Source organism: Argopecten irradians, chromosome 13, assembly GCF_041381155.1.
Source record: "Argopecten irradians isolate NY chromosome 13, Ai_NY, whole genome shotgun sequence".
NCBI classification, from domain to species: domain Eukaryota; kingdom Metazoa; phylum Mollusca; class Bivalvia; order Pectinida; family Pectinidae; genus Argopecten; species Argopecten irradians.
This window is the reverse complement of record NC_091146.1, coordinates 26,885,263-26,897,682: the sequence shown is the minus strand read 5'-3', so window position 1 is coordinate 26,897,682 and position 12,420 is coordinate 26,885,263. Positions and strand designations below refer to the sequence as shown.

The following is a 12,420-nucleotide window of genomic DNA, read 5'->3' as shown; positions in this document are numbered from 1 at the left end:
TCCTTACTTACATAACCCTGGCGGTTAATAGGACGTTAAAATAATCGAACAAACAAACAAACAAACAAAAGCTCAGTTTAGTATATTCATATATAAAGTTATTAACAACTAAAGATGTCCCCGCACCAGAATATGATGAAATTGTCAGAGGAAAACATACATAAGTAAGGTGTTGACAAATCCAATTAATTCATTGTAATGATATGTTATCCAAATGAATATGCAAAATATTCAATAAACATTCTCTAGAACGTTCTTACTTAAAGGTCAAACAATATCTCAGAAACCCGCGAAACGGGGGTATCTTATAGAGTATTATTAGTAATATTGTCATGTACGTACACCTTAGTATTTTATACGTTCAAGTTATTATCTTGTACGTGAAACTGAGTTGTATTACTTGGGAAATTAAAATACTTTTTGACAGACACGGCTTCAAGAACCAAACAGGGTAGTCACTTAATTATGACCAATGGAACATGTTTTTATAAGATAGGTATACACAGGGTTGTTTGACTTCGATAAGATGCATTTCAATCGGAATGTTTGATAGTTTTAGTTTCAACACTAGAATTTCGTGAAATAAACAGAATTCCTTAATTGTCTCCGATCTTTGTCCGAAATCCCTGCAGTTTCTTTCTTGCAGTCCAAACTGATTCTTTCATATTAGATACTTTTTTGCAATTTATTTACTAGACTTTCGAGAATATATTCTTAAGTGGGCAACATCGTTAGAAGTTTTAATGCAGCATCTCTTAGGCATTCATGAAATTAATGTGGCTTGTATATACCTTGCCAGTCATTTATTTTTACTACTCGATTAAACTGAAGCAAGAACCCATCCCAATTACCCCAATCAGTTCTATCAAATAATGTTATTTCTTGCTTTGACTGTGGGCACCGGATTGGATTCCACCAATTTATTGTCGGCTAAACAGATCTTTACTCCTGTTATTTAGATATCCTTGTAGATGAAAGCAACTCTTGGGCAGAACTGGAAAGCCTTTTGGAGGACATGTCTGGAGTCCCTGTATACTGATGGGTAGATGAACTACCTATTTGGGAGCTGTGACATTCCTTTTGATATAGATAACTGAATCTGTTTTATTCACTTAAAAGCAGTGATACCAGATGCTTTAGGTTTATTCAATATGACGTCTATATGTCCCCATAATTGAATAGATTTTGTATTTGAATTCATCTTTACCAAATCCAATACAATTAAGAAGCAAAAACCAATTGGGATCTTTGTGTTAAGTATAGCTAATTAAATTCAATATCAACGGTCCGAAAACAAATATAAACATCACAAATATTCCTTATTGTATATTATACAAATATAGCATTTTGATGAGGTCGATACATGGTTATATTGACCAAAGAAAAAATATGGACCGAGGTCGATATTTTTTCTGTGGTCGATATAACCATGTATTGACCGAAATCAAAATGCTATAATTGTTTTATTATTTTTCTGGATTTTTTACATTTTGAAATGAATGTGAAACTAAATGAGCATCGCGTTGTAAATTCTGCTTCGTGATGACAATTTCAATCCTATGATTTTGTAACAAGTATAATCCAAAAACAACATATGAAAACAGTATCAATTGATTCACTTCAAGCGTTTATTACATGAACCCACCAGGTGCAGGCGTGTTTGTTAATTGCATACATGTACATGTACTCCATTATACATGTAGCTCCATGTCTTAAGGACACAGTTAATTAAATGTATAGTTTGTTCTCCGTTGAAATAATACAATTCGACGTCAAACATATATTAACATATTCAGGTTGACATTAAGATACATTATCTTATGCTTAGTACTCCATTCCGTAAAATAAAAATCGTATACATACAGTAGGATTAGCCTAGACCTAATTTTGTTAGTAGCCTAGGTGGAATTTTAAAAATAAACATCAAACGTATTCACTATTCAATGGCTCTAGATGCTTAATGAATGTTATTCGATTATTTCCTACTCTCCTACCATGTTTATGTTGAAAATTAAAAAGTTTAAACTGTAGTCATCAGAAAGAAGTCATCATCAACGTCGTCTGTCACATTTTGAGGTTACGCTTCAAACTCAGGTCATCAAAGCGTTTGTTTCAAAGCGCCAGGAACACGAAGCGTTTTGGCAACGTTAACGATAAGGTTATCTAAAAAATAACCGTGCAATAGATTTTTTTATAAACCACTTCCGGAGAAATCGTGCAATATAGTTTTTTATCGGTGATCACGTGGCGTGTTTTTGACCAATGAGAAGTGACAAAGAAACCCAGAAAAATAATAAACATAAATACTGTTTATGTTTGTAAGGCTTCGATATTCCAAGCATTGTAGACGCATTGATGTAACTGCTACTGATTCATTTTATGTGTCGTCCAGGGTGATGTTCTGGAGGAGGCAGTGAAAGAAGGTAACATGGACGTAGTTAGTTTAATTATTGAAAGGGGAGCGGACATTCACAAGGTAAGGATTTGGGTTAAATATAATTTGTATATTTGTGGAGTTATTGATCAATAAGTCCCTATCAATTTGTACTTGCCAACGAGACATGCATGCTAGATACTTGGTCTTACAGGCAAAGAAAACCAGGCATTAACATTTTCTTGAGAAACAACGACTGTTTCTGCTGGCAATACATATTACATTTGATTCCGTTCAAACATAAAAATTACTACATTGGACAAGATATGTTATTTACTAAAATGTAATTTAGAAATGACGATAGCGTTGCGTAACGGCGGCGTATTAGACAACTTTCATTTTGCCACGGAGTACGGACACCGACACCGACACGGACTTCCAAAATTCGGGGGTTGTCTCAAAAAACAAATTCAACAAATTAAACTCGCCTTACTTTTTCATGCTCATTTCATACTTATCCGAACATACTATATATATATAGAATAGAATAATGATTATAATTTAATTCAGATAACTCAATCAGGTACCAATTTAGTATAAATTTCCGTGATTTTATTTATTTTTACTATTAAAAAATCGAGTTGTGGCACATCGATTTCTTATCCAATAATTCAGTTTGGCCAATGACTGCACCGCTTTTAAAATTTCCCGCGAAAATGTTCTGTATTAGGTAGTCATAATACTTGACGTACACTTCTTTCGGTCGGTGGAAAAATAATCTCCACGATTTAGCCAATAGAAATGAGTGTAACATATGGAATCAATATATAAGGAAATGAAAAAAACGTAGCTACATGTATGATAATTAAAATAACATTTTAATGTACTTTATACATGCTAGGAGTTGTCGTTAAACGTAATCGTAAAGTAAGCTTTAAGTGTAAAAGTCATTTTAAATTTCGCGGTTTTTTCGGTGATACAGAAGGGGGAGATGGGTAGGAGATATATAATAGTCATTACGCATGCGCATCAGAGCTGCGACAGAGAAACAAAGAGAAGAAGGACGTTTTTCAAGGTCAGTCAGTTTTTTGATTTGTTACGTTTTTAACAAATTGAATTGAAAGAAGATATGGAGAGGATATCTGTGCTTATTATGGGTCATAGTTTCGTGAGACGTTTAGAAGGTCAGATGTCAGGGTCGTGGTATAACCTTGGTTTTGATGAATCATTAATGGCGATTCATTGTTGTGGTCGGGGTGGCGGTAAAGTAGGTCACCTTCTCCAGTCTGATATGTCTCGAGCTCTCGCGCGACATCGACCCGCTGTAGTAGTTTTACAGATAGGTGGCAATGACCTTGATTCACCTTTGTGCGAGGATCTTTCTGGGCGATTGGCTAGAGATATATTTTCGATCGCATCATGGATGGTCAGTGGATTTGGGGTGGCCAGTGTTTGTGTTATGCAACTCATGTATAGGTCTAAGGACCCGTCACGCACCAGTGGACAATTATAATAGTGCTGTGGATGTGGTGAATGCTAATTTACGGACATTGTGTGCGGACTCTAGTGATTGTTTTTTCTGGCGACATAAGGGATTAAAGACTGGGATATTCTCGTGTCTGAGCCAAGATGGCGTCCATCTTTCGAGGAAAGGGTCTCGCAAGTATATTCTCTCGGTGCGTGGGGCTGTACTGAAGGGCAAGTCATTGAGCGCTTCGCGGAGTGCCATATAAGGTAAGCGTGCCCTCATTAACATAAAAATTATGCGGGACGGCACTTCCGCCCAGGTCATGTATCGGTTACTCTCGTTTATCGAACATTAGGCTAGTGCTGCGATTAATATCATTGTATGATTAACTTCAATTTATCACAATCTGAGACTTATTAAAAGGTTGAGTTTTATATAACTTTATATATTAACCATGACATTCTTTAGTTGTTAAAGTTCAAGGTTAAGTTATGTGCAGTTTGTTTACGTCACATGTCGTCTATATATACATTGTATTGCACGGGTCAAGGTTACTACATAGAAATTCTTTGTTTACGTTTGAGTGTTAGCTTGTTTAGCATTCAATAGGTAACGGTCTAGCGGTCACTGTCAATTTTACTTCTCTCGCTCTCCTAAGTAAATATTTGGAATATTGTTGTTTTCCCCTTTGACATAGATTGTGATTTGTGTTACGATTTGAAATGATTTTAGTTAATTTTTAAGTATGTACAGGTGAATGGTGAGATAGGTAAATGTGGAGTACATCTAAGGTGTGTACAATTAAATATTGCCTTACATCATAGGTATGTACAGGTAAACTGAGTACATCTAAGGTGTGTACAATTAAATATTGCCTTACATCATAGGTATGTACAGGTAAACTGAGTACATCTAAGGTGTGTACAATTAAATATTGCCTTACATCATAGGTATGTACAGGTAAACTGAGTACATCTAAGGTGTGTACAATTAAATATTGCCTTACATCTCAGGTATGTACAGGTGATCATGAATGGCGAGTACATCTAAAGGTGTACAACTTAATATTGCCTTACATCACAGGTGGTGAATGTTGATTACATCTCATGATCAGGTGTGTACAATTATATAAATATTTTGTCTTATATCATAGGTATGTATAGGTATAAATCATTGAATTTGCAATTTTTAACAATATGTCTATGTATTGAGTACCAACAAAAAGGTACCACTATATATAGTACTGATTACATTACCAAACAGGTTGGTAATTGGGTGCTTGGTTAATGCATAAAGTACCTATCTAATATGATATAAGGGATACATATTGCAGATTTCAACTCTTACCCAAGGTGGTTTCGAGTAGTAATATGTATCGGGTGTATTATAGGAAATATTCACAATCATATCAAGTTTGGAACAAAGGTTTTTCTTTATTTATCACTTATTTCAGATATGGGTCCAATAAGACGCCTACCAAGGCGACAGGCAGCCCTTAACAATAGGGCTGTCAGAGTTCATGAGAGCCAACAGGACACTGTGGAACCAAACTCAACTGTAAATGAATCAAATTCTGGACAGTCACAATTTCCTACCGCAAGAGAAATCGCATCAGAATTAATGCAGCAAATGCTGGAAAAGGGTGTGGCAACGGTGTTGCCTGGTGCCACATTGCCTTCATTACATACAGCCCAGAGTAGAGCACCACCTTCGGCCGCACTGGGGGCACCACCTGTGGTACCAACTGCTGCGACATCATCATCAGCTGCTATCGATGCACCACCTGTGATACCACCTACTACACCACCTTCGGTAGTCCAAAGTGCTCCAGTTGTAACAATGCCTACGATGACTCCATCGGCTGCCTTGGGGGCACCACTTGTGGTGCCAATTGCTACATCATCTCCTCCCGCAACCCAGCTGTCTGCAACACCTGTAGTACAATTGCAGGACGAGACTGTTAATTTGGTAGTGTCGCCTTGTAGTATCCAGCCACCATTACAGTCTGTTGTTAACAACATGACAGGTGAGACTAATAATGTGTCACCTTACAGCAGCATCTCCTTACCTCTGGGGCTCAACTTAGATACAAAAATTGTGTCAAAAATTCATAGCCATGAATTTGTTGACTTTGGAAATTTGCTTTTACCGGCAACAAAAACAAAAGAATGCCAACTACGGCTTCAAGGAACCGAAATTTCTGTCGTTCCAAAACAAAAGCATTTTCAAATTCGAACCATTGAACAATGGCTTCAAGCCTTTCATATTTTTACATCAGTGTACATCAAGAGCCATGCTCACCGAATAGCTAGTCTACTAAAATATGCAGACACTATTCAAACACTTGCCCGGAGGTCAGGATTTGCTGCTGCAATCTTTTATGATTCACAGTTTCGGTTACTCATGCAACACAATAGTAATATGGCATGGGACGTAATCAACCAGGAGTTGTATTTACATGCCCTGGCTATAAGTTTGAAACCTGTTCAGAGACAGGTGCCCTTTCCATCAACCCCAGCCCAACCATATGGTAATGGAAACAAAATTAAAGGTCGGTGCTGGGAATTCATGCAAACCGGTTCATGCAACTATGGGTCACAGTGCAGGTTCCTTCATGTCTGTGCCAAATGTGGGGGTAACCACCACGTCAGACAATGTAGGGTGCAGGGCAACAAACACCAAAACAAATCGGCCATTAACCCAAATAATGGGACTGCACCAAACACTCAGGGCAACACCGGGACCTCCCAAACAAACACCTCGGGCAGACAACACGCCTCAAACAATCCCAGGGGTCGTCCGGGAAACAGTTCATAACCTTCCTACGCCAGTAAAGTTTGATATATTAAAACAGTATTTGGGAGGGTATGACTCTGATAGATTGATGAGCTTACAAAAAGGTTTTGAAAAGGGATTTTCATTACAACATCAGGGCGAAAGAAGCTTTCGTGAATCTAGAAACCTCAAATCAGCAGAACAAAATCCTGTTATTCTGAAACAGAAAATTGACAAAGAAGTATCACTAGGTAGGATCGCGGGGCCTTATGATTCTCCTCCATTCACAAATTTTCAGGTATCTCCTTTGGGTTTAGTTCCTAAAAAAGAGAAAAATGAGTATAGGCTTATACATCACTTATCCTACCCTAAGGGATCATCAATAAATGATGGGATTTCTCCTGAAGATTCATCGGTTCAATATCAGTCAATATCAGATGCTATTGGTTTGGTTAAATATTTTGGGACTGGGACATTACTTGCCAAAACTGATATTGAGAATGCCTTTCGTATTCTTCCCATATCCCCGAATGATTACGAACTCTTGGGTATGAAAATGGGTGGGAAATATTACTTTGACAAAGTTCTTCCGATGGGCTGTTCTATATCCTGTAACCTTTTTGAACAACTCAGCACAGCTTTGCAATGGTCTATGTCCAACCATTTTCAAGCTGCAGGCGTAGTGCATGTACTAGATGATTTTTTATTTGCCGGTCCCCCAGATTCGGATAAATGTAAAAATGATTTAGTGTCATTCCTTGCATTATGTCAAAGGGTAGGTATACCCATCAAACATACCAAAACAGTACAGCCTACAACTGTCATAACTTTTTTGGGAGTTGAAATCGATACAGTTCAAATGGAGGCACGTTTACCACCCGATAAAGTTGAGAAAATTAATTCACTTTTGTCAGCTTTTGGTTCACGCAAAAAAGTTACACTTAAAGAACTCCAATCTCTGATAGGCCTCCTCAATTTTGCATGCTGTGTAGTACTTCCAGGGCGCCCTTTTTTACGCCGCCTCATCAACCTTACCAAAGGAATAACTAAACCATACTTTCGCATTCGTTTGAATACAGAAGCAAGGTTAGACATTCGTGCTTGGCAGGAATTCATAGCATCCTTCAATGGGGTTTCTCTTATCTTGGCAGATAGATGGGAAACATCAAATCATCTTCATTTCTATACTGATGCTAGTGGACTAGGTTTTGGGGCCGTTTTTAACGATAAGTGGTTTTATGGGGAATGGCCGTCAAACATGACCTGTCATCATATAACTATTAAAGAACTTTTCCCTATAGTCATAGCAGTAGAAATATGGGGCGACGATTTGAAGAACAAATGCATACTGTTTCACAGTGACAATGCAGCTGTTGTTTCTATATTGAATAAACATACAAGCAAGGACTCAGTTGTCATGAAACTTGTACGTAGACTAGTTGTTAAAACATTACAGCTGAATATCCTATTCTGTGCAGAGCATATAATGGGTAAAAGAAATATCTTGGCAGATTTTTTGTCTCGATTGCAGGTTCACGCATTCAAAGAAATAGCTCCACACATGACGAAAGACCCTGTACCAGTCCCACCTCATCTGTTGCACATTTGATTACAATAGTGCAACATCTCCTGATGACTGCAATAGCACCCCAAACCAGAAAAAGCTACATGAGAGCTTTCAGTCAACTTCAAGATTTCGCTAGTACACATTTTAATTCTATAGCTTGCTTACCAACTAAAGTGGACCTGCTGGTCTATTTCATTGCTCATATGTATAGTGAGAACAAGTCTTCAGCAACCATTAAGTCTTATGTTGCTGCCGTAGGGTACATTAATAAGTTAGCAGGCTATGTAGACCCAGCCCAGTCCTTTATTATCAAAAAGATTTTGGCAGCCATTCAAAGAGGAACATATCAACCAGACTCTCGTTTACCTATTACTCCAGATATTTTGCGGAAATTGGTTGGGGCATTACCTAAAACATTATTACCACAATACCAACAGTGTATGCTACGAGCAATGTATCTTTTAGCTTTCCATGCCTTCCTGCGCGTAGGTGAAATGACAGTTAATACGTTTAGTTGTCATACATTGCAATATAACGACATAGCAATTATTCCAGATTGTCTTGGCCATCCAATCAAAATAGAAATTACTTTTAGATCCTTTAAAAGCAATTGTAATATACGTCCAATTGTCCTATCCATAGAGAAAAAGCAAGATACTTCCATCTGCCCAGTAATGGCATTAGTCCAATTTGTGACTATACGAGGCACTAATCCTGGTCACCTTTTTTCTTTTCCAAACAATCAACCAGTGTCTTATCAGTTTTTCACTACATGTCTGAAACAAACGCTATGTGCAGCTGGCATAGATTCCAAAGGCTATACTAGCCACAGTTTTCGAATCGGGGCTGCTAGTACGGCTGCAGCTCAAGGGATACCAGATGAGGACATTCAACACATGGGTAGATGGAAGTCACTGGCTTTTAAACGCTATATACGTTTACCAACATTTTTTGACAATGCATAGAAAAGATTTGTACTTTTGAAAGACATGGGAAGTTTAAATTCCATACTGAGGTTATGCTGTACATGTGTATTGGAGGATTTTTGTCAACTTGGGCATTGGGTCGAAGTTGAATACTGCTTTGTCAAAGTTTAATATTGTATTCTATCATATTAGGTCAGTTCCTTTGTTTTAATTGAGGTCAACTTGGGCATAGGGTCGAAGTTGCACTCAATAAGACAAGATAATATTTTGTGCATATGTATATTAATTTGTTACATTAATAAGACTTTTAATTGCTGTTATTTCAATGAAGATAGTTATGGTATGTGTTTTATCAACTTGGGCATTGGGTCGAAGTTGTGTGGCATGTTGTACATACCTTTTGATTTTTGAACTTTGTTTTACTGAATTACTGAAGTTGTGTGGCACGTTGTACATACCTTTTGATTTTTGAACTTTGTTTTACTGAATTACATGTACCCTGGTACTCGCTTTCGTAGAAATTAGTACTATAATAATAATATAAATTATTATTATTATTTATCAACTTTGGCATTGGGTCAAATTTGATCTTGTTGATGTACTTGTAATGTTTACATAATGTATATTGTTATACTGTTTTGGTGGCTGGATATGGTACAAATGAGGAAAGATAACCATTACTGGATAATGAACGTGTTTTATGATTTCACTGCTTCCAAGGAACTATCATATGCTATGCGCTTTTGTGACAGTGTACCTCATTAAAGTGAACAATTATCTACATATGGATGATGACTCGATAAACTTTTGAGAATAAAGAACTCACATATTCATGAAAAAGGCTACACCATTCCATCCAACATGGTTTGAGTATGTTTCTTTTGACAGATACATCTGCTGTTAGCTCGGGCATAGGGTCGGAGCTAAATTTTGCCTAATATTGAGAATAGTTGAAATTTTATTTATATTTCTTGTTCATATGTTCAAATGATAAGAAAGATTGTCGTGAGGGCTTCGGGTGGGGTATGTTGTTGCAGAACAACATTGTGGCGTTTTTTATCCCCACCTAGAACCAAATGATGTCTTGTGGGGTCAATTTGTTTTTATATTGACTTGAAAAGTAAATATCTTCAAGTCAGGCGTTTATATTTAATAAACAGCCAATTTCAATCAGAACAAGTCTCTGCTTTGTTTTTGCATGTATTTGGTTCAACAAGCTCGCCCTCACGACGGTCATGTATAAATGATAATTAAAATAACATTTTAATGTACTTTATACATGCTAGGAGTTGTCGTTAAACGTAATCGTAAAGTAAGCTTTAAGTGTAAAAGTCATTTTAAATTTCGCGGTTTTTTCGGTGATACAGAAGGGGGAGATGGGTAGGAGATATATAATAGTCATTACGCATGCGCATCAGAGCTGCGACAGAGAAACAAAGAGAAGAAGGACGTTTTTCAAGGTCAGTCAGTTTTTTGATTTGTTACGTTTTTAACAAATTGAATTGAAAGCCGCCTCCACCCCCTCCTCCTTCCAATTTGGTTATTGAGATTCTGTAATTTTAATTTTTTGTATTCTTTACCATATTATTATGTTAATGTGTCTTGTATTATGTGAATGTGTCTATAAAATGGGGGCGTTTTTTATCCCCACCTAGAACCAAATGATGTCTTGTGGGGTCAATTTGTTTTTATATTGACTTGAAAAGTAAATATCTTCAAGTCAGGCGTTTATATTTAATAAACAGCCAATTTCAATCAGAACAAGTCTCTGCTTTGTTTTTGCATGTATTTGGTTCAACAAGCTCGCCCTCACGACGGTCATGTATAAATCTATATATCCATAATGCATTGCGTAATTCGTCCAATCGTCTAAATGAAATGTGCGCATATGGTAACCTTCAATATGTATTTACTATGCGAAAGCACGTGTTATGTGTTCAATTAGTTCTTTTAATTTCGGGAAAGTCATTAAACAATTAATTATATAATTATAATCAAGGATGTGAAAAATCTTGAGGACCTTTGCGCTCATTATGGTTTATCTTCCTGAGCCACTGATCAATTTCACCTTTGAAAATTTATGTACTTAAACCAAACAAATAAGATATATCAGAAATCGTTACCGGCCATGCACTGTCACTATTGAAACACAGGCTTTCGACTCTGTAGATATACGGACACCTCTATATGTTTAATACTGAGTACACATATAGAGGTCATCCGTATATCAATAGTCAAAAGCCTGTCTATCAAATGAAAACTATACGATATCGGTCTGGATATGCACTCTAGCATGACACAGGTAGGTCAGCTTTCACGTGCATAGAGACAGGACAGTGCTGTAGCAGACGACCATTTTGAGGTGCGAATCAAGCATATCATATCAAAAATGCATAATTAATAAACTTAAACAATGAACACAATTAACAAATTTGAAAGTAATCACACATTTAAAGTTATATAGAAGTTGCAAGCAGTATTCAATTTATTTCAAAATATTAAGAACTTACATATTTGTATATTTCAATATATCAACAAAAATGTAACGAATTATACCTGAAGTATGTTTTAAAGACACGAAATTTGATTGACCAATCAATCAAATGACCAGATGTATAATGAATTTGTGTAATTAGTACCGCCTATATTAATTGAGTTTTCATTTGATTGATTTCCAGTGTAACCTGACATTATAAAATGAAAGAAAATGATACCATTTAAGCTTAAAACTACTTCCAGCAATAATGTCTAACTTTAAAAGATACGACACGGCAAGTATATTCTATTTATATAAATATAACGTATTTGTAACAATTTTGTCAATTTTACATTTTGTGACGGCCCCCAAATTTCGGAAGTCCGTGTCGGTGTCCGTACTCCGTGTCGGGCAAAATGAAATATGTCTATTATGGCCACTATATAATTGTATTAATATTGTTTGTAAACGATACTAGCTCGTACATACAAATTAGTATCGTGTACGTATAACTTATTATCATATTAGTTTCTATCGTGTACACACAACGTATTATCATATTATTTTATATCATGCCCATACAATTTATAATCGTATTATTTTATGTTGTGTACATACAACTTATTACCATATCAATTTATATCGTGTATAAAGAACACAAATATAGCATTTTGATGAGGTCGATACATGGTTATATCGACCAAAGAAAAGATATTGACCGAGGGCGTAGTCCGAGGTCGATATGTTTTAAGTGGTCGATATAACCATGTATTGACCGAAATCAAAATCCTATAATTGTTTTATTATTTCACTGGATTTTTAACATTTTGAAAT

The 12,420-nt window shown here is 36.3% G+C and overlaps 3 protein-coding genes across 9 annotated transcripts in view; 2 read left to right on the top strand and 1 right to left on the bottom strand.

The window, feature by feature from the left end:
* LOC138306001 (cyclin-dependent kinase 4 inhibitor B-like) overlaps positions 1–12,420 on the bottom strand; it is a 637,657-nt gene that overhangs the window by 362,893 nt on the left and 262,344 nt on the right. The gene's annotated exons all lie outside the window — the stretch shown is intronic.
* LOC138305998 (uncharacterized) overlaps positions 1–12,420 on the top strand; it is a 343,209-nt gene that overhangs the window by 162,355 nt on the left and 168,434 nt on the right. For 2 of the 3 annotated variants that reach the window (XM_069246307.1, XM_069246306.1), the window contains exon 9: positions 2,393–2,476. The exons of the other annotated variant lie outside the window; for it this stretch is intronic. In XM_069246307.1, coding sequence (XP_069102408.1) covers positions 2,393–2,476 — 84 coding nt within the window. The remainder of the gene's footprint in view (positions 1–2,392; positions 2,477–12,420) is intronic. 3 annotated transcript variants of the gene reach the window in all.
* Positions 3,867–10,934, top strand: LOC138306000 (uncharacterized). 2 transcript variants are annotated; one of them, XM_069246311.1, is made up of 3 exons: positions 3,867–4,108; positions 5,296–5,868; positions 8,149–10,934. In XM_069246311.1, the coding sequence occupies exons 2-3, from the start codon at positions 5,298–5,300 to the stop codon at positions 9,147–9,149; spliced, it is 1,572 nt and encodes a 523-aa protein (XP_069102412.1). In that variant the 5' UTR covers positions 3,867–4,108; positions 5,296–5,297; the 3' UTR covers positions 9,150–10,934. The 2 variants fall into 2 exon arrangements, with proteins under 2 accessions (XP_069102412.1, XP_069102411.1); XM_069246310.1 differs by having other exon boundaries at positions 5,296–10,934.

Excerpts from the sequence above, each read along its gene's own strand:
- LOC138306000 (XM_069246310.1), top strand. The coding sequence starts at position 6,370 with ATGGTAATGGAAACAAAATTAAAGGTCGGTGCTGGGAATTCATGCAAA.